This window comes from Pempheris klunzingeri, chromosome 3 (genome assembly GCF_042242105.1).
Source record: "Pempheris klunzingeri isolate RE-2024b chromosome 3, fPemKlu1.hap1, whole genome shotgun sequence".
Lineage (NCBI taxonomy): Eukaryota > Metazoa > Chordata > Actinopteri > Acropomatiformes > Pempheridae > Pempheris > Pempheris klunzingeri.
Window position 1 is genome coordinate 5,318,251 of NC_092014.1, and position 22,976 is coordinate 5,341,226.

The 22,976-nt window shown below is 42.8% G+C and overlaps 1 protein-coding gene across 2 annotated transcripts; it reads left to right on the top strand.

Moving 5' to 3' along the window:
* The first annotated feature begins 927 nt into the window (after positions 1-927).
* LOC139198734 (bromodomain-containing protein 4-like) lies at positions 928-20,328 on the top strand. Of its 2 annotated transcripts, none has more exons than XM_070827660.1 (22): positions 928-985; positions 3,397-3,552; positions 5,058-5,298; positions 5,396-5,488; positions 7,523-7,660; positions 7,788-7,920; positions 8,334-8,659; positions 8,741-9,112; positions 9,598-9,726; positions 10,935-11,156; positions 11,331-11,590; positions 11,678-11,778; positions 11,879-12,136; positions 12,905-13,000; positions 13,119-13,511; positions 13,804-14,421; positions 15,135-15,235; positions 15,467-15,587; positions 16,706-16,839; positions 16,954-17,144; positions 17,828-18,071; positions 18,187-20,328. In XM_070827660.1, the coding sequence occupies exons 3-22, from the start codon at positions 5,170-5,172 to the stop codon at positions 18,253-18,255; spliced, it is 4,128 nt and encodes a 1,375-aa protein (XP_070683761.1). In that variant the 5' UTR covers positions 928-985; positions 3,397-3,552; positions 5,058-5,169; the 3' UTR covers positions 18,256-20,328. The 2 variants fall into 2 exon arrangements, with proteins under 2 accessions (XP_070683761.1, XP_070683762.1); XM_070827661.1 differs by having other exon boundaries at positions 17,831-18,071.
* Positions 20,329-22,976: the final 2,648 nt, after the last annotated feature.

Consider the following 22,976-nt stretch of genomic DNA (forward strand, 5'->3'; position numbering starts at 1 on the left):
TCTGTCATCATCAGATTAGTTTTTGTAGTTACAACTCAGAATTAATATCTACTCACGTCAACTTCCCTGGATTTAGCACCATCCTGGATCACAAGGCGGTGAACAAACCCTCAGGTCTAAACACAAATCAAACATTTTAAAAGGCAGAGGTGTAATGTTTCACATTGACATGATGCCATTGTAGAAATGGCCACCAGTGTTTCCTCAGTAATGTTCCTTGTCAGAAGCGATTGACTCTCCTCACAAAGACCTCACTATCAATACTGTAACGCAGGTGCTCATTAAAGTTCAATACAAATTTACCCTGTAAAACTCTTAAAGTATTTTGATATATCTGCGCTGCCCTTTAAGTAAACATGTACGTGGCATGTAAGCTTATCATACTGATCATTTAATGCCTTTAATGCTTTATTTCATGCATATATTATGTTCGCTTCATACAAGCATCCACCATCACTTCTATGAAAACTCAGTGACAGTGTCTTTCCTGTTTTCCATAAAGAATACAAGTTGTGCTTGACAAAGTTTTGAACAAATGCTAAAATTGTAAAAAGTACATAGTAGTATGACTTAACAGCATTAGTTCTTTTAATAGTACATTTATTTTGACAAGTGTATCTTTTACTTTTTATTCCCCTATACATGGGATTGTACATCATTTATACCTTACCTTGCCACTTATTTATGGTGAACTGGAATAAAAACATACACGATGGGTGGATTTTTTCACTCGGTTATTTACTTGTTTAATTAAATAGATGACCGGCTTAATCGGACCGGTGAGCACCAGCCAGTTTTATGGTTGAAATCGTGTCACGGTATTGCATGATGGTGCCCGGGGTGGAGGTGGAGCTGCGGTGACATTTCTCCTGACAAACCTACGGCCTGCCCCCCGTGCGTCTGACGTCATCGACGTCAAACGGGACTGTTTGTTCTGGATTTGGGGCGAGGAAGGTCTGCGAGCGTAGACAACCGACCGAAGAAGGTAAAAATAGCATTTTATGCCTCTGCGCTGGTGTCAGCGGGACATCAAACGAACGTGTACAACCCCGAGGATCCGGTGAAAGCTTTAAATTTGGCATCGGGGGCGTATTTCGCGCGCTGTCAGTGTGCGCTTCGGCAAGCGGAGCATGAGCTGTCTTCGCAGGCCTTGCACCGGTTCGGGCACACGAGATAGATGATTTTTTGTCCTTTAAGTTTGCGCGATTTGGTGTTATTGTGCATATTCTGCGGTGTATCTTTCTTGTCTGAATACTCGTGTTGTGGTCGTTTTCGTGGCGCTGACCACTCCGTGTTGTCAGTGTGCACGTTAGCTGCAGGTCGCTATCATGCTAGCCAGTTAGCTGTTAGGCTGTTTGTTTGTAGCCCCGTAGGCCGTATTCGTGACATAAGTTACGTTCTCTCGGCAGCGTAGTTTACGCACGACGGCGCAGGGGCTCGTGTGGAGCCCGGCGTACGTCATTTCGAGAATACCAGCCCCGGCCAAGTTGTATTCAGGAAGGCCGTTTACGTGCGGAGCTGTCAGTGGACATGGGGATGTACTGACACGGAAGGTTAGCAAGGCAGAGGTGTGGGGCAAAGTGTTTGTTTTTTTAAAAATAGATTGTGTCTTTATTTTCAGTTTGGTGTTAATTAACGTCGTTCACGACGCTCTGCTTCGTTTGCTTCTCTCCTTCCCTCAGATACCGGTTGTATGAAGGACCCAAGCTAGCTACGTGATACGAAATAGTAGCAAAATGGCTGATAAATTTTTGTAGAATACTTAATTTAGCTGTCAAATTACGTTCAATCGTCTCACTGCCTGAATGCCTTTTATTCAAATTAGCTGCGACATTGCCTTGCAGCTAATGCTAGCTACCTTTTTTTTTTTTTTTTTTAATATATTACGTGAACGCAGTTGCATAGTGTGCGGACTGGACGGCCTGGGTTTGTTTGAGTAGATTATCTGGATTGTTAAAAGCCTCACGCACAAACCGCAGTCTGCTGCTTAGTCTGAATCAGTCCGTGTTAATGGTGAAGTAGTTTGGCACCTGCGTTTTGACGGAGCATAAATAACAAAATTGGACATGTTGTGTTATTAAGAATGTGTTCCCATACACATAAATACTAGATTAATGTCTGGAGGCTTATCAATAACACTTGAGTTATCTGGTGCTGCAGTGTTTGTTTTGGTTTCTTGTGGTGCATTTAAAGGCTTTTTAACACTTCATCATGTGGACCTTTAGCAGGAGATGTGCATTTGTCTGATCTGTGAAAGCATTGTATAAATGTGTTTAACATACACAAACTGGGACACGATCATCTAGTTGGTCTTTTAATGTGACGATTTTAAAGCAAGGGATATAAATGTCAGCTCGGGATAAACGAAATGCAAGCTTTAGTCTGTGTTTGAGCACATAGAGATTGCCTCACAGAGAAACTCCAAATAAAGGACCTTTGAGCGCTGTGACATGTTTCAAAAGCCATCTAGAAAGTGCCAAAGTTCAAGGTCAGGGTTAAGTGTATTTGTGCATAAAACCATTGAAATTGCAGTGCTCCCAGTCTTACTAGCTTGGTCTCTTAAAGTCACTGAAAATAAGTTTAACCAATATTACACTGTAGCACATAAACGTATGAAATAGCAGCCAATTATTTACATCACATGGTGCCACATGAACATGGCAAAAAAGGGACTTGGACACAGGGAATAATGTTCTTCTTACAAAACTGCTCATTGTACAGTCTAATTCCCTGGGGAATTAAGACGAGAGCATACCAAAACATTTTATATATGTAGGCCATAATGTGCAATGTTGTCCTTAAGTTGAAATTCCAGATTGTCAGCAGAATCAAAAGACACATTCATAATGGTCTCTTGCTTGCAGAGCAGATGGGGATGTAAAAACATCAGACAGGAAGTCAGGTGAAGGGTTATGACTGCTCAGAAAGAGGCGGTCTTTGGGTATGAAATTGTGTACTGTGTCTGTTGTTTAATTTGCAAATGTGGGTTCATCTGGACAGTTCCAGTTAGAGAAAGGTAATTCTCAGAAAATTCTCTCCAATTCTCATTTCTTGATTGACTCTAATTGACTAATACTGCACATGAGGAAGAAACAGTGTGTAAAAAAGTGCAGCCTCAAATGAACTGATTAGAAGAGGCACTTGTGACTTCAAAGCACCAAATTTCCAACATGTTATGAAGGAATGCAACTCTTGTCCCTGCCATTCCTTTTATATCAAAGTACAGTTTGTTCCTTGTCTGTATTATGGGCTCTAATCATGGCTGCTTACAACACAACATGGCCAATCTTTTATTTGGTAATATTTTTTTTTTAATGTTCGTTAGAAACAACCGACATGTGATATGTTGACTTGAATTTTAATCATGCATGCCTCTTTTCTTTATACCTCTCTCAGGTGTGACACTCGGCCCTCTATCTGTGTCTTGTGGTTTCCTTGCCCCCGCAGTGTGTCACTGAAATAACCCCGGTGTTACTTAAGGAAATCGGCGCCTCACCAACTGAGATATGATCACACAATTGGATTAGACCACAGCTGCACGGCAACAAACATGTGAGTCTGGCAAAAAATAATTACCCTCCTTAATAATTAAGTAATTTAAAAAATCTGAATTAACCGATTTGTCCACTAAGATAATATAAATGTTGCACTCACCGACGGTAAATTTTGGTATTGACATTCTTTGCAGCCTCATTTTCACTGTAGGATGAATATATTACAGAGCGCATAAGACATTTGTCCAAACAGTTTTGCCTGCTGTACAGGATGTATAAACGAGAATATTTGAGTGTTGCATATGTCCATCATTGATCTGGTTGGATCATTTTGAATAGTAGGCCTTTTGGGATGGTAGATATTAATTCAGCAAATACAGGCATCCACTGCAATGTACATTAAAATATATACAAACCATTAAGAATTGTATCCTCCAGAAATGCCTTGCCAACCGCATGGGTAGGCCTGTCATAATTACTTACCCATATCGGCCTGTTGTACGACGTGGACATGACCTCGATAGTTGCCTGTTGTGTTGCGTGTAAGAGTGTGACCAACAATTTAGCTTAAGTGATGCCAGAGTAAACAACAGGGTTTTCCCCATCATTAGTGCCTAAGCGCTTTACACAATCAAATGAAGAGGGACGTGTTTTGCTGTCATTCCCGGTGGCGCTGCTTCTGTCCCCTCATGCTCTCTCTGTGTCGGAGCGTCACCGTGGGCGTGGCTCATGCAGCTCCTCCACACTCGCGCAGCGACAGCGAACCAGGTGAAGTGAATGCTTTACCCCAGGGCCAATGCTGGGGGCAAAACCTGCATCTTGCCCATTTAATGAAAAGCTCAGGGAAAAAAAGCTCTAAAGCAGAGGCGTCTGTTGCCGGTCTGATATGGACGAAGCAGTCGATGTGGCGTCCATGGACAGATATATTATCCAGCAAAAGTAGTTATCATGACAGGCCAACTCATAGCGTGTTTCTTCACCCTAAATTGTGATACAGATTTATATGCAACAGTATTGTTGTATTATTATTATTACCTGCACTGTTATTTCTTTTAGCTGCTTCAGAGTAGCTTTGCACGCTGAGCCAACTGAAAAAATACTATATATGACTTTTTAACCCTATTTAGTGTTCGGCATTTTTAAAGCTTATAGAGCCTAAGTAAATGTAGGGCTGCTGTGTAGAAGTGTAGAAATCTGTAATGTGTTTACATTTTCCATTTCTACCTCAACCCGATGCAGGCAAACAGTCTTTATTTGATCTTAAACCACAAGCAGTATTTACTCTAAGCGTTTTGACATCCAACAGGTTGTAGTTGGTCTGGAATGCACCCATTTGTTTTTGTCAGATGCAACTAAAGATGAGGTATTAGAGCAGCATGCTGAAACCGTGGACTGACAGAGTGAAGGAAACTGCTTGAGGTTGACTCAGTATGATAGATTGTGGAGATGGTTTCCGATTTGAGGTGTGATAACGATGCAGACTGCGGTTTGTATCATGAGAAAGTTGAATCAGAGTTGGCTTCAGCGGCAACAGCGGTGATGATGCTTTTGTTGTTCTTCCAGAGAGTCGAGTGAGGAGTGTAATGGCCTGAGGGGGCTCCCCCCGGTCCCACCTGCCCCTGCCGGGTCCAATCTGCCTAAACTGTCTGCTCAGCCACTGCAACCCACCACTGCGATGGGAGACGGACTGGAGCCAGGCAGCAGCCAGAACCCTCCCTCTGCCCCACCTCCTATCCCCTTCAACCCTCCTCCCCCTGAAACTTGGAACCCCACCAAACCCAAACGACAGACCAACCAGCTACAGGTACAGACATTCCTGTTTCCATGTTTATACAGGTGAACTGTGTCTGGTGTTTGGGTTCAAATTTGATTGATTTTTGTGTGACTTTGCTCTTTTTCAGTACCTGCTTAAAGAGGTGTTGAGGGCATTATGGAAACACAACTTTGCATGGCCCTTCCAAGCTCCGGTAGATGCCATCAAACTTAATTTGCCTGTGAGTCACATGTTAATGAGTGTTAGCGTGCCTGTAATCAAAATGTATTGTCCAGAACAGACTGACAGCATTTGCTTCCTCAGTTAGCACATTGCGACCGCTGACTTGACTTCTTTACTCAAATGAGAAAAAAAAAAAAAAAACTTCTTCTGTGGTTCCGTAGAGGAGAAACCAGCACCACTGAAAGAGACAGCTGTTATACTCTGTGATCTCACTCCCACACGGTCCATGTAGCTCTCAATAGTTCCAAATAGTGCTGTGCTGTGCTGTCAACCTGTTTTGATTGGTTATCAGCTGGAGTGATTGTATTTATGTTTTCAATAAATATTAACGCATAATGTGCTTTGATTACTGTGGTGAGCCATCAGTAATATGTCCACTATTTACATGCCTTTATACCTCTTAATTTATATCACTAGGTGGGATATTGTAAAGCTTAGGCAGTAGCCCTCAGTAGCAGGCATTGTAACATTAGATTACATTACATTACATTTAGCCTGTTGAAGTAAATGGCGCTTGTTAGACAGCCTGGCGTTCTTTTAGTCAATCAGCCCACATTACGGTTACTATGTTGACTACACTTGAATGCAATAATAGCGTTTGGTGGAGTGGCGGAGAGACATTATGCTTCTGTGTTTAATTCTGGAGGCAAGAGGCACTGTTCCCATGACTTAGGGAACAGTTATGAAAAACGTCAATACATTCATACATACTGTAAATTATGATATGTAAGCACTAATATGTTTCTCGTGTTTCAGTAGTCAGAATTATTACTGACATCCTTATGTAATCTCATGTTAAGGCATTCACACAAAGATACACACAAAGTGAGTATAAACCATGCAATCAATTTAAGCCAAGAAAAAAGTTTGGTCAATAGTAGAAAATATACTTCCATTGCATTCAACAAAACATTTTATTATAGAATGTACATGTGGGGAGTGTCGTTATATAATGTAAGTGAGGGGGGGTAAAGGTCCAGTCCGTCCCCCATTATAATACTATGATATTATAATGCAATGCATACAATCATTTTATTCAACATATTTGACTCCATTCTAAACAACAGGACATCTCCATCGCATTTGTGTGTTCCCGTCATTTCATTGAACTGCCTGTTTGTTTTTTCTGTGCCGTCCAGAAGAATGTGGTTCACATGAAAAGAGCCAAACAAATGTCTCCAGCATGTGCGTTGCTCTCTGCCACAACCCCAAACGGGTCACGGTCACCCAGCTGGTGTTCAGAGAACATCTGGGTGCTCTAAACGCAATATTTTTGCAAGCAGGGCATTGAATTGTTCTTCATTTGAGTTTTACACCAAAGATTCATGAAGAGACAAGTTGAAATTTGCAACTGCTTGCAAAAGAACTGCCAGTTTACACCACCACCACTACTACGGCCCACTCTCTTATGCGTCCATAGCGACAACGTGTTTCTGTTAGCTTTCTGAAGCTCGATAGATTGTTGCACAGCTCCATGATGCTTTCATGGGAATAGGACGCCAGAGTATTGCATATAAAATTTCACCGAAATGGCGTTTACTGTTACAAGTCAAGAAAAAGGACGCTTTCTTCCTTTGTATTCCCTGTGGAGAAAATTAAGACTTTTTTTTCCTTATTGAAAGCATTCATTTCTCCCAAGGATACACTGTGAACGCTGATCGCCGCGGTTACAGATTTATAAGAGGGATAGCCTGCTGTCGGACTTCCTGTGAAAGCAAGTTGATATTTAGCATCCAGACGCACACTTCACAGACACCTGACGTGCTGAGCAACAAAGCTATCAGCTGCCATCATCAATGATAGCCGCTATAATAAGAAAAATATAGAATATCACCAGACTTAAACGTGCCAGGCAACAGTGGCCCTAATATGCACTAAAGACAAATGACACAACTTATGTGAATCTTGTATTTTGGGTTTTTAAAAAGCCATAAACTTGCATTGTGTCTTGGTTTTCTCACATTCTTTACTTACATTTTTCCAGACAAGATACTAATCTAACACACTGTACCTGCTCTCATTCTCCCTTAAGGACTACTATAAGATCATCAAGACCCCTATGGACATGGGCACGATAAAAAAACGCCTGGAAAACAACTACTACTGGAATGCCCAGGAGTGTATTCAAGACTTCAACACAATGTTCACAAACTGCTACATCTACAACAAGGTCAGCCACTGGACACTTACTGACAACACCTTTACCAACTTGGAGTTCAGGTGTTAAAGCAAGACGTTATTCTGCTCAAGGAAAGAGCTTACGCCTTCTAAACATGTGTATGTGTTTGTGTGTTTAGCCTGGGGATGATATTGTCCTAATGGCGGAGGCCTTGGAGAAGCACTTTCTCCAGAAGATCACAGAGATGCCGCAGGAGGAGAAAGAGATTGCTGTGGTCACCAAGGGACGACGAGGGGGCAGACGGGACACAGGTATGAGTTTTGGATGTAATATGGGCTTAAAGTGTCAGTATAATACTGTTTTTGGTGCCTCAAGAGCCTATCTCTTCCTTTCAGTTTCGAAGTTGGCACAGCATTATGTCAGGGGTTGGGATTATTTGTATTCTTTGTATTTAAATTGCACTAGCCGAACCAGCCAGGCTTGTTCTTACAGTTGTTATATTGTCTGTATTGGTCCTTGTTCTTCATCAATTGCACCTAGCGCAGTACATTTATTATTAAACCAAGTCTTGATTGCTCCATGTTTGTTGGACATGTCCTGTGCCATTGTTGGGCGTTTTGTAATCTGTCCAACAGGTTTAAAGTCGGTCAGGAGAAGAACGCTTGGTGTGCTTAACCTTTGATTAACCTTCGCAATCTTCTTGTGTTTTATTTTCTCATTGCAGGTCTGATCAAGTCGGATTCAGGTCAAGACTCATCGTCCCCCTCCACCACCCCTCACACACGAGGCTTCTCACCCCCTTCAGCCACCCTGCAGACGACCCGTGCCGCACCCACGTCTCAAGGCCCTCCCGCCCTGGCTCTGGCCCAGTCTCAGTCCTTACGTGTGCCTCCTACACCCACCTCCCATGCACCCCTTCTGGGCCCTCCGTTTCCCCTCTCAACGCCTGACGTCCTGGCCCAGGGCATGACCTCTGTTCCCCCTCCAGCCCAGACACACCCAGGCCTCCATCCCGCTCCGATGCTACAGAGCTCCCCTGCCCTCATCAAGGTAAAGAGAAGTCAGCAGCCATTCTTATTAATCGGAAATTTGTTGTCATTTTCCAACCTGTGATCTCTGATGCTCCAACAGCAAAGGAAGAGCCAGAAGAGGAAAGCGGACACCACCACACCTACAGCTAACGACCAGCTCAGTGAATCATCTCCTGTCTCTGCTGATATTCGGCCTCGCCGAGAGAGCAGTCGCCCATCTAAGCAACCCAAAAAAGACGCATTGCAGCCGGACTCCCAGCATCACCTCGGAGGCAGTTTGGAGACAGGAGGGACAGTTATGCAGAAGCGGCAGGAGCAGTTGCGTTTCTGCGCACGCCTTGTCAGAGAGATGCTGTCCAAGAAACATGTATCATATGCCTGGCCCTTCTACAAGCCCGTCGATGTAAAAGCTCTTGGCCTCCACGACTACCACGACATCATCAAGCACCCCATGGATCTCAGCAACATCAAGGTGATTTTACTAGGATTTGTGACCAACATGTAATGGACTGTGTGTGGCTGCCAATGCAATACCTGGTTTTTCATAATGTCAAAATCTTTTGATGGTTTTGATACATTACATGTAAATTATATGCTTTCCTCTACAAGTCCCTTTTTTCATATTGCAAAATAACTACCCCTACAGGAACTTAACATAAAATGCAGTATAAAATGATCAGGAAAAGGATTAAAGTGGGTAATATATAGTCCAAAAGAAGAATATCATAAGTCTAATTGAATTGTTTGTTTCAGTTCAAGGCTAGCATCCCAATGGGCCATATTAAAAATAATGCATTTTCTTTTTTTAAATAGATACAATTTGGTTGTACAAAGAAATATTTAGGTTGAAAAACCCTCCCCCACTTCAGCAATACCTAGGTTTTTTTTTTGTTTTTTTTTAGAACCTTAAAGAGTATGGATGTGCTCATGGTTGGTGCATTTGTTTGTCTCCTTCAGAAAAAGCTGGACAACAGACAGTACAGAGATGCTCAAGAATTTGCAGCAGACGTCCGGTTGATGTTCTCCAACTGTTACAAGTACAATCCCCCAGACCACGATGTTGTTGGCATGGCGCGCAAATTACAGGTAATCAACATGCAGTACATGTAAAGCTATCATTAATAAACATCATAAACACTATATGGCCTGATAAGATTAAACTACAAGGGAGCCCAGAACAAACATGTGGGCCTGTGGGGCCCTTAGCGTCCCTGTTTCTCCCACTCTATCTGCACTGATGTGTTAATAAGTCATTTATGCTAAATGATCAGGCACAATTTAAATACAGTCTTTAGTCTTACTGAAATGATAAAGGCGTTAAGATTGACTTAATTGATTGAGTTAATAATGCAAGTGTTACCTTAACGCCCCTATCAGTTGAGTTTATAATGTCCTTTAGTGGTGCATACAGCATTAACAAATACATTCACAATTTATAAATTAACACAAGTGTATAGCCACACGCTGAACACGGAGACTTTGGGGCTCCTTAATGCCTGTGTATGACCATATGTGATCAGTATGTGGACACCTGTGTGCACCACCATGTTAGTTTACATTGCAGATGACACTGCTATTGCAGGACAAACACAGTACAATGTAATATTGTAGCAAGGTCTCATCAACTGCACAGGCCATGCGTGTGATGAAAATTCACTTCATTTTCTACGTGTTGCATTATTTTTGGGGTGAGAATGTACAATGTTTCACAAGAAATTTGAAAATAGTTAAGACTACATTAACTTTTTGGCCATCAACCTACACATTATAACCTATAATGACAAAGTCGAAAACATGTTAACATGTTATTAAATGTATTAATTTCATTTTATTTATTTATAAAGATTGAATTGCTCATATGATGAGCAGTTTTTGGTCAGTTTCCCAAGTAAATCTTATACAACACCGGTTCCAAAAATGCTGGGACGCTGTGTAAAATAAAATAAATGATTTTGCACATGCTGCGACAAACTGTGTTCCCAAGCCCATGTCGTAATATTCTTTGTACAATCAAGGGATGTGCATTTCAAGCAAAAATGCTATAGTCACAGCTAACTACTGAAGATTATTCAAATAGTACAGAATAAGAATGTATTTAATATATTGTCTTTATACTATTTTCAATACAATTTGAGTTAAAAAAGGATTAACATTATCCTGTGTCCCAACTTCTTTGCAATCAGGGTCGTATGTAAAGAAAATGATTGTATATGTCATTGCAGTTATTGCTTTTTGGCACCGTTTGTGGTTCAAGTAGAGTTCACAGTTTCTCCTGCTGTCTTCCATCCTAACAGGACGTGTTTGAGATGCGTTTTGCCAAAATGCCTGACGAGCCAGAGGAGCCGGCCCCTGTTCCCACCCCGTCATCGGCCCTCCACCCTGCCCCCTCCACTCGACAAGCCCCGCCTCCTTCTGCTGTCTCGGAAGACGACAGCTCCAGTTCCTCCGACTCGGACTCCTCAGCAGGAGACTCAGAACACGAAAGGCAACACCGATTGGCTGAGTTACAGGAACAGGTTAGAGGATGGAAAATGAAGGGGGAGGGAGGCTTATGAGACGCGACAGGTGGGTGGGCCACGCAGAACAGCTTTACCGAACGTGGGTGAATGCTGAAACACAGAAAACCAAATATGCAAGCTGCTGTCTTTTCGTCTCTTAAGACCACAATTGTCTGCGTTTGTGTCCTCCAGCTGAAAGCTGTCCACGAACAGCTGGCAGCACTCTCCCAGCCCCAAGCTAGCAAGCCCAAGAAGAAAGAGAGGGAGAAGAAGGAGAAGGAGAAGGAGAAAGAGAAGGAGAAGGAGAAGGAGAAAAAGAAAGAAAAGCACAAGAAGAAGATGGGAGCCGAGGAGCCTGTGGAGACCCCTCCCTCTGTGATGCTTCAGACTTCAAAGAAAAACAAGAGCAGCAAGGAGCCAATCATTGTAAAGAAGGACAGGAAAAAGCTTGGGTAGGTGTCTCAGATGTAGTAAGATGAGTGATGTTGTTGTAGATGTTTGAATTGGAGCTAATCTAATCATTTGTCACCTTATCACAGTAAGAAAGAAGGAGTTAAGAATAGCCGCCCAGCTGTGCCCGTTCAGCCTGGGCCAACCCCTCTCGTCCCCTCGGCCTCTCTTGAAGCAGAAGATGACATGGGTACGTATGCGCAAAATGTTGAGAGTGATTTTTTTTTGTTTGAAAGTGTGTCTTGAACAGTGGCCTAGAATCAACTTGCTGTTACGCTTCCCCCCCTCAGATGTATTCGGGGGTGTGTCCGCCGACAGGTGCAAGCCGATGTCATACGAGGAGAAGCGCCAGCTGAGCCTAGACATTAACAAGTTGCCCGGTGACAAATTGGGCCGCGTTGTGCACATAATCCAAACCCGCGAGCCTTCGCTGAAGAACTCCAACCCCGACGAGATCGAGATTGACTTTGAGACACTGAAGCCCTCCACGCTGAGAGAGCTGGAGAAATACGTCTCCAGCTGCCTCAAGAAGAAGAAAAAGCCGTCAGGTAGGCGGTTTGTGTTCATGCTCAACAATTTAAAAGGATCGTCACATGATGTTTTGTTTATCCAGTAATTACCTGAGTCATAGCGCTTGGACCTGAAGCTCTAATAAATATTAAAGCAGTGAAACATCTTCAAGACTGCATGCTATATAAAGACTAGTCACTCCTGTCTCACAGCCTCTAGGTTAAATGTCAACGAAACAAAAACAACTGTCAGTTCTAACTGAACCAGTTTGTTCTCTGATAATTAGTGGTGTTATATAATTCAGGGCTGGGCTTCACTTCTGTTGAAGTGATTCTAAGAAAACCAACAAAATCTGTATTCTCAGTTTCTGTTTCATTCATTTTCTGTGTATGTCACAAATGACTGGGACACTGCTGATTTACATACATACATATATGTATGAGATATATATTGAGATATACAGTGCGATGATAATTGAAAAATATTAAAGGAATTGTTTAACATTTTGCAAACTTCTCATATTGGGTTTGTTGCAGACAGTTAGATTAGAAGACTAATATATTGAATAATTAAGCTTTTACAGGTCTTTATCTATGTGTCACCATCCTACCAGTCATCGTAGTCATTACTTGAATGTATTCAGTCTGAGGAAGCGCTGCATGTTTGTCCAACTATTAACTAACTTCCTCTGTAAGACTTTCTTTCAGTGTCTCTACATTGGCCAAATGTGTTTTCACTAGTGAGACAGAAGTTTTTAGTCCGTCAGTTTCTGAATGCGTGTTGTGTTTTTTTTTTTTTTTCAACAGAGAAGCCCCTGGAAATGACAAATGTGACAAAGATGAAGACAGGATCCTCATCTTCAGACAGCAGCGACTCCTCTGATAGTGAAGACTCTGAGAATGGTAATACACACACAGTGTTGCCAGCAAATGTTATTAATAGAAACTGTAGCCGTAATTCTTCAGCATACCAGCTTTCCTCATATTTTGTCCATATATTTAATGCACCTTCCTCTTCCAGGGCTGGTTCCCAAGCAGCAGAAGAAGATCTTAATTAATAAAGACATCAAGAAACCGCATCACCAGTCCCATGGCAGTGGAGTGGGGCCAGTTGCTCCTCAGCTTCAGATTCAGCCTCAAGTGGTCCAGTCCAAACCGCCGTTTGTCCCTCCTCCACCTGTCCACGTCTCTGTCCCGTCTCTGGACTCCTCCCAGCTTATGAGCTCTGGATTTGATCCTCTGGCTCACTTCATGAACCCTCACCTGACGCAGTCGAACACAGAGCCCAATCAGAGCATTACTACTGCCGGTGCCCCCGTCGTGTCTGTTCTCCTCAACGCAACCATACCCACTGGCCAGACGCCCACTGAGACGCACCCTTTCCTAAACCAACATCCCATCATACCTTCTCCAGGTACGAACGCTTCACTCACACTTTGCACAGCCTGCAACTCTGTAGTTCATTTTACAAACGGTCATGAATGTGAGAATATTCATGTATCTTCATGGCTATAAGTAATCAGTAATTCATTATCAGATAATCCATTCACACTTTTTCTGCTTAACTGATTAAATATTTAGTCTGTAAAATATTAGAAAATTGTGAAAAATCACAAAGCCTCACATCTGAGAAGATCGAGGAGGCACATTTTGATATTTTATGCTTAACAACTCACTTGAAGAATTTCTTTTTGTTTTGTTTGCAGCGATCCACAATGCTCTGCCCCAGCAGCCATCAAGGCCGAGCAACCGAGCAGCGCCGCTTCCTCCAAAAATCACACAGCCTCCCCCGTCCTCGCTCCCCTCCCTGCCTCCATCCCCCGCACCTCAGCTTCAGCCCTCGCTTCCACTCCCTCTCCCTCTCCCACAGCCTGTCCCACGCCCCCGGGTCCCTTCGCCCCCATCGCACGGCATCTTGGGTACACTGTCGGCACAGCCTCCTCAAGCCCTGCTGGAAGACGACGAAGAGCCGACGCCCCCCAGTTCTGAAATCCCGCCCCTCAGTCAAGTCCACACCTTCTTGCAGTCTCTCCAGGCTCGACCCACCGCACAGACACAGCAGCTACACGTGCACTCACATTCGCCCGTGCAGGGTGCCTCTCAGCTCGTGCCGTCGATGCACACGCAGGCTGTGACGACACCCTCCCCTGCCCTGACTCAGAGACACAGCTCAGGCCACGCACACATGCGGCAGCCGTTCCCGCATACGCACACGTCAGCATCACAGCAGCAGAAAGGGGTGGCCCTGCAGCAGAAGGTACAACAGATGCAACAACATCAACAACAGCCATCACCACGCAGCAAAGGAGAGCCTTTCTCAACAAGTAAGATATCCCTAAGCCAGAGGAAGTGATTCCCAGACTGAGATAAATAAAGATAAATAAGAACGTACATTCATGTTACACAAATGTTTCTTTTTTTTATGATTCTTTATGTGACGTAAAGAACAGGAATACATGGTTGTAATAAACAGGTGCTGTTAAGGGTTAGGACTACATTAAGTAAACAATGCTGCAAAAAAAGGTCTTAAAAAAACAAACCAACATTAAAATAGTTGCAACCGCAAGCAGCACTAATACAGGCTTTTTTTTGTTATACTGCTTTTTTGCACGGTAACATGTTGATAATGTTACAATGGGATCGTGGCAATCAAACAGCTGCCGCACTTAAAAAGACTAAATACAAGAAAAATAGTTTTTAAGTCATTACTTCAATAACTACAACACAGGACAACTAGAGCCTGCAAGGCAAAGTTCTTGTAACCAGTGCATGCAGCTGAAGAGGCTACCCTTTTGGACTCATTAAATATTGAAGCACTGAAAAATGCTCTCTGTTGGTAAATGGAACTTCAGAATAAAAGCCCAATACTGTCATACTTTTGTACTTTTTGTCTGAGATCGAGATTCTTTCAGTTCACAAAATTAAGCCTCAGACTTGGGAACCACTTAACACGACGATATTATAGATGTCACTGCACGTTTAGTTGGATTTGGCTGAACTGAATTGTTGTGTATTTGCAATACTCTTGTTTTTCTAGGTTGCTTGCGTGAGAGCCCTTCTCCCCTGATGATGCATTCTCCTCAGATGCCTCAGTTCCATACAATGGGACAGCAGTCACCCTCACAGACCAAGAAACATGTGAGTCATCCACCTACTGCTTCTGTGTGTGTCTTAATTGTTTGTGCTAGTAAAACAAAATCTGGTGAACTTAATTTACATATGGGTGTATTTTTAGCCAGTTCAAGGTTCAGTACACAGAAATGTTGAGGGGAAAAGTCCCTAATTTTAATGCTGAAAACATAATTGAACAAACATTTGATTCTTGGTAATAGAGTCTTGTATATAAATGTACGTTGTGTCTGCCTGTAGGAGCAGAGGTCCAACCTGGTGGGGGTCAAAGAAGAGAAGCCTTCCCATTCTCCAGTTCTGCCCCCCTCTCCTTTCAGCCCTGTCATGCGTCAAGACACACACAAGCCTGACAACAAACACAGTAAGCACAGCAGTTTTATAGATCTACTTTACAATCCATCACATCTGAATCTATGGAAGGTCGTACTCACTTAGAAGTAGTTTGTTACAACCCTGCAGGTGTTTTAGGAATAAGGAAAGCAACATACAGCCGACGTAGTCAGTCAGTGCCATTTATTGTTTAGTGGATTGTCAAATAAATAAAAGTACAAACTCTCTGATCACCATTGTACGCAGTTCAACATGAGAGATGGCAAAGAACTAAGGGTGACAGCTGTGGGTGGCACCAAATCATTTAAAGAAACAAAAATCACACTTCCTGAACCAGCAGATACCCTCTGGTCAATTACAGCTTAACACAGCCGAAACAAAACAACCCCTGTACAGTACTCTAAACTAAAAAGAACACACTCTTAGACCCATGCATGTGATAAGTTCTTATCTAGACAGGCAAAAGCCACATGTGCTGCTAAAACTGCATATGAAAAAAATGTAAGCTAAAGCCTATAAGTTATCAGACTCCGAGTTTTCCCGGCTCGGGAGAGGTGGAGCAGGCAGGCGTGTCATTGGAGGCTGGAGCCTGTGGCAGAAAAGGGGAGGGACCAGCCAAGACTGGGAATACTGGGAGCACAGAAAAACTGCAGCATAGTAAACAACGACAAACTAATGAGCTAAATGATGAGCGCCATCATATGAACACACACAGCTAGAGTCAGGGGTGAGGGTGAGGGTGAGGGTTAGGGGTCATGGGGCCGCCTTTTCAAACACATCTTTGCTGGAACACTGATGATCTGGTTGCATTAATATCATGGCTACATGTTTATTTTGCTTGTTCTTGATATGTGCATCTACTTTAAGATATCTTTTAACCAAAATAATACTAGTCTGTTTGTGTTTAGTGTTCATAACATAGTAAAATTATAAATTGCCCTAGTTTTGGTAGCCAAAGCTGAGCAAGCAGAATATATCAGAGCAGTGATATGTGTTGGAAAGCTGCCTGCAGTCATTGGCAGAATGATTTTGTATGCTTCTTTCCAAACTTATTTACAACCACTTTGCAGAAACATTACGCCGTAAGAGCTCCTCTCCAATGATTTAAGATGCATATGTATAGTTAATCCCCATTTGTGTCTCCCTCAGGATTAGATCTGAAGTCAATGGATGGTTCTCGCCCTGGTTCTCGCCTCCCAGACTCCCCAGCACCACCATGCTCCCAGCAAGACAACAAAATCAAGCAAGAGCCTAAAACCCCTATTGCTCCCAAGAAGACACAGGTGTGTGTGAGTGTGAGATGAGAAAGTAATGTCTTGAGTCATGCTGCGACCACACCATTTAACCTTTTTAACCATTTAACCATTTTCTGCCCCCTTCTCCTCGTCTTCACTCAGGATGTGAAGTTAAAGAACATGGGCTCTTGGGCCAGCTTGGCCCAGAGGTCCCAGTCCACACCGGCCTCCTCCGGGCGCTCCTCCAGCGACAGCTTCGAACAGTTCAGACGGGCCGCCAGGGAGAAGGAAGAGAGAGAGAGACAGTTGAAAGCACAGGCTGAACAGGCCAGGAGAGAGCAGGAAAAGCTACGGTAGGTGGGAGGGAAATGTGTAACAGGGAAAGCAGAAGACAGCAGCATGGGGTGCTGTCCTGTCAAAGCTTTAAGAATAATACCAGTATTATCACTGCGTGTGTTAGCCCCTCACAGCAGTACTACAGCTCTACCAAGCAGCCATTGACGTGCTGAATATCACTTGTGATGGGTGATTTTCCCAGTGGACCGTTACTGAAGCGTCATTGAATGTCTATTAATTTGAAAGTGTTGACGGGGCGCTCCGACGCCTCAGTCAGATGCAACAAACTGACATAATGAAAGGGATTACATTAGAATTTGCCAGTCTTCTCATGATTTGTACCGGTTGTTTTGTTTGATTTCCAGCTGCACGTGGTCACACGTGACTCCCGCAGTTTTAAGTGGCCCGTTTGTCAGAGATTCTCACTGGTATTTGAATAAGTCAACAAGTTTTCCAAGTTTAAAATAACAGGAGTTGATTTTAGTGCCACAGTGTGTAGAAGAAAGAAAAAAAAAAAAAGCTGTGCTGTGCTTTTGGTATCAGCAGTAACATGTAAAATATAACACACAAAGTGTGTGAATATGTGCTGACAGGTATCAGACTAATTAATCCAGTATTGGTTGGGTTTAATAATGTTTTATTATCATCAAAGAGTTAACGAGCTGCAGCCAACCCTCTCACCGTGTTTTTTTTAATGTAGTAGCCGTGACGACGAGGATACCATGGAGCAGGCGCGTAGAGCTCAAGAAGATGCCCGCCGTCGCCAGGAGCAACAGTCACCGCTCGCTCCCACACCCCCGGCTTCCACCCCGCCCACTCACTCCCCACAGGCTCCACCCCCACAGCCACAAGCCCCGCCCCCGTCCTCCTCAGCTGCACCGAACGCTCTCGACCAGAGGGAGATGGCACGCCGCCGCGAGCAGGAGAGGCGCAGGAGGGAGGCGGTACGCACAAAACTGTAGAATTCAGAAGCACCGATTTTTTTTTATTTTTTTTTTCCTTATTATTATTTCCGAGGACAGTCTTTAATCTTCTTGTTCTCTCTCTTCTCCTCTGCAGATGGCTGACACCATCGACATCAACTTCCAGAGCGACTTGATGGCCATTTTTGAAGAGAATCTGTTCTGAGATGGAAAGAAAGCAGATAGTGGAAACGAGAGAAGGACCTGTAGACACATAGGCAAATTTACAAACATGCATATAAACCACGATGCTCTGATACACATGGTCGCTGCTCACACACACACACACACACACACACACACACACACACACACACACACACACACACACACACACACACACACACACACACACACACACACACACACACACACACACAGACACACACACACACACACAGACACAGACACACAGTCGATAGTAACTGTCCCTTTCTCTCAGTAGTTGAAACAGCTGGCTTGTGTCATGTGAAAGAGAGAGGGGGAAGTGAAACTGAAATAAGCAACCCTCTTTTCCTCCAACCTCAGATACGTTTTGGTGTCTGGCTTGGTGTTTATGGTTGTTGGTTCTGGTTCTCCAGGCTGGAAAACAGACAGTAAAATAATGAGATAGTCAGCTCCCTCGAGGAAAACAAGAAAGGCAGAATGAAAAGGAGGGGACAAAACTTTTACATAAAAAAAAAAAAAAGAATAATGGTGACGAAAGAGGTGTTTAATTTAAGAAATAAAGTGAAACCTTGTTCTCTAATGTCTTGTTAGGAGAGAATGGGGTTTAAAAGGAACGGGTGAACAAATTCTAAGCGGACAGATCACTTTGTTTTGGTTTTTTTTCCGCTTTCCTAATCTTTTTTTTTTATTATTTTGTTTTCCATTTGGATTTTAACTGGGAGGGGTGGGCCGATGTGGTCTGGTTTGTCAGGTTCAGCAGTCATCTGAGAGTCGGTTGTTTTCTCAGGACAGTGGGAACGCAACACCCCGGCCACATTCACACACTTTTCTAAGGCATCCTTCCTCCCTTCACGTCCTTCTAATTCTCTCTCTTCAGTCACTAATTGGAGAGGCGGAGGCATCGGTGACGCTCGCACGTTGAACACTCGAGGGGCAATGAGGAAGGAACGATGGCATTTTAAAAGTTTCAGAGTGTGTCCTTTGCCTTAGCGCTCTGGCCTGTAAACTAACAATCATACCCTACAAATTATACATATTATATATATAAATAGATACATGAATATATATTATATACGATGAAACGTCAACGAAAAAGAACATGAGAGGAATTTGGATTTCGGGGAGCAAAGCTCGTCTCTGTGTTCATCTCTGAGCTCTGGTTTTGATTTTGTAGAATTTACTGTAAAGAAGAAAAAAAAAAAACTTTTTTATGATTCTATCGAGAGGATTGTTTCGTCTGTTTTATTCTCTCTCACACCTTTTCTGTTTGTTTGGTTTTTTTCTTTCTCGACTCTATGCCAAAACCAATCTATTGAGTGCTGAAAGTTCATTCACATTTTTTACATGTAAAATGCATTTTCTTTTCACTTTATATTAAAGGCTATGTTTTTATTGCTATTTAATTTTCCTTTATCCCCCTTTTTAAATCCGAAGTTATGCAGCAGTTTGCTCCGTAATAGTTTGAAGCGGTTCCAAAATCACTGTATGTCACTACTCTACCAGGCCCCGTCATTCTGTAGCTGTTCAATATCTGCACTTAACCGTTCATCACTTACATCTTCTCCTTTTTTTAAAGATTTCTTTCATCATGTACATGTTTTTAGTCTTTCTTAGCCGTCTCGTCCATCTCTACCTTCCTCACAGCTTCTACAGTCTGTATAATAGGTTTTTGTTTGTCATCTTTATGTCTCTTAGTTTTAATTTTAAATTGTTTTCATTGTCCACGGTAAGTGTTTTGGGATGTCGTGTGCCATTGTGTTTTTCTGGAAGCGGGAGGTTTTCCTGGTTTCCTTAGGTTGGCCCAGAGATCTGTGAGTGTTTTTCGACTCTATAATCAACTTTTTTTTTATGTTTCATTCATTTCTTCTCCCTTTTCATATTTGATTGTTTTGAGTTTATTTTGTTTTCTTTTCCCTTTGCTATTTTTCTCCGATTTATTTTACCCAGAACAACCTGTTGGTATGTTGGTGAGTGAGGCATTGAGGTCAATAGATTCATCTTGTTCAGATTATGGAGTACAACATCTTTTTTTAAGAAAAGTATTAAAATAATATTTAAAAAACTTTAAAAACCTTTTGTCTGTTTTTTGTCTTCAGCACTGTGACAGGCTCATTCACACATGCACGGTATTTCTGTTCAGTCCTGCTGCAGTTACACCGTTTTGGACAGAGGGGGGAGCCATGAAGATGACTATGTAGACAAGTATGTGGGCTCCCCTTAAGTGTGGTTTTAGACCAGTTTAATTACACAACATCAGTGTTTGCAGCCACGTTCCAAAAGCTGGCGACAAGTCTTAAGTCAGTGGTGGAGAAGGTTCAGCTGTCATGTATGAGTGTAATGTCAGCGTGTCCACATACTTTTAATTCTAAATCTAATCTATTCAGCAAATTGATATGAAGAGATAATTTGTTAGCAGAGGCCGAGTGATATAAACATATAAAGTGACAGTCGAAGTCAAATAAACATAAAATTCTCTGCCTATAAAACATAATTTCTTGGAGTTTCATTGGTCACAGCTCTAATCTAATGTGAGAAGTGTGATGATAATAAAAGGACGCACACAAGCACAAAGGAAATAAAAACCAGTCAGAAGTAAACTGGACACGTGGTTTAGTGAGACTCGAAGGCGTTAAAGGATTCACTCTGTAATTGGACCACTGTGCAGGATGTACTTTTACAACAGAGTAGCAGAGGATGTTGTGGTTGAGACCAGTTCAAACCAGCCGGAGGTTGGAAACAAGCAGTAGAATCAAACGTTGTCAGTCACAGGACTCATCTGAAGCACGTTTAAACACCAAAAACTTCAGATACCCCGGCACAGTCAGTTTGTTTTTCCCTGAGCGCCAGCTGGTGCAGGACATACCACAGTAAACCCAAAAAAATCAATATTCCACCACTGAAACGTTAAAGGTTTTAACACCACTTGGTACTTGAACCTCAACTATCACACATTTGGCACATTTTGCTTTGGCACACACACACTGCTGAAAATGCTCGTTTTTACACTGTATCCTAAATTGTGTCTCCTGTGGCCTTGAGCGGTCTGATAACATGCATAGTGCACTGATAACCCTGCTGTTGAGAGGATCCGATGTGCTCGACTGTTCCTTATCTCATTCAGCAAGCAGAAAGCTTTCCCTTCTTTTGACTTTCAAATGAGTGTCTTTGTTGGTTTTGCATAGCATTTTAACTTGAAATCAAACTGAGGGCGTGACAGAAACTTACTGCACTTCCAAAACCCCCACTTGGAGGAGTGGTCAGTGAAACCAAATGTGGAAAAGCTGCCAAGCAGGCCCCCAGATTTATCAGGTGAGGATGAGGAAAGGCCAACATAAAGATAAGGGATGTCTGGAATAAGCAGCACTTGCTACTTCCCTCTCTAGATAAAGATGGTAAACCTTTACAGGCGAAAGAGAGCACACCTACAGAGCCTGGTGTGAGAAACAGCTAAGGCAAGAGCTGTCGGCAGTTACGTGGAAGTGAGATTTAGATGTGTGACACGGAAGAAGGAACCCGGGAGCATCTGTGGCTCCATGAGTGAGGAAGTGAAAATCTGCCACGACAAGCAGAGGGATGATGAGAGGTGAATGAATATCAGAGAAGGAATGAGGAACATTATCTAGTACTGCATGTGGCAACTAGATACTAGAGAGCAGGCTCAATGGAGTGAGCTGTGAGAGCTCATCGAGAAGCCATGTGACGCTCTTACAGAGGCAGACAAGCACAGCTCTTTGCATTCCTCACCTCCTCTGTTCAGGTATACTTTATTAGGAAAGACAAACAGTAGCAGCAGTCCTAGAACAACTTCGATATTCATTTCTTTAAAGGAATGGGACGCTGACGGGTGTTTCTATTATTTCGTCCACCCCATTTATATCAGTGGGTTTAGGTAAAAACAGCAGAAGCATCCGTCTGTACAACACAAACTACATCCTCCAAACTAATTCTAAAGTTAAATCAACACCTCTCTGCAACAGACTGAGTTAGCTTTAGATTAGTGGTCCTAATAAACTGGTAACTGGGTGTATCATCACTACAGTAGTAGGTATTTAGACATTCAGCAGTTACGGAGCAACATTAGCATTCATCTAGGGACGACAGGGACATTTATAGATATAGACATTTACACATATAACCTGTTTGAATCACAGACTGTAGAAAAGCTTCCTATATAGCTTCCTATACACCTCTATGGTTTGAATGTGAGAGGGTTTTTTTTTTGTATTTTCCCATTTCCAGAGCAGTACTTTTACTAAATCAATGGATTTAATGATACTCTCCATCTGTGCTACCACTGGTCAATGGTACAAACAGCTGAACAATTTACAATTTCATGCAATCTATGTTTAGATTGAAGCATTTTGTCACTTGTACAGCGACCAAAAGCAAAAATCCCCACTGTTCACCTACAGGCTGACCGCAGGCAGGGCTGCATGTACTCAGATTTAAATGTCTTTGTCACTGTGACCTCTTTTCAGCAGAAAAATGTGTGCATCTGCGGTTGCAGAGAGGATGTAGGATGCAGACGCAGAGTGCCACATACCAGCAGCTTGTTGTGCACATGTATGGCTTCCTCTCCACTCAGATTGTGAAAGAACCGTTGCAGTTTTCCCGCTAACGCCATTAAAAGCGATGGGGGGTGGAAATCAGTGATGAGGGCAATCATGGGGACATCAAGGCACTTCCAAAATGAATGCCAGATGACAATGAGCAACTCCA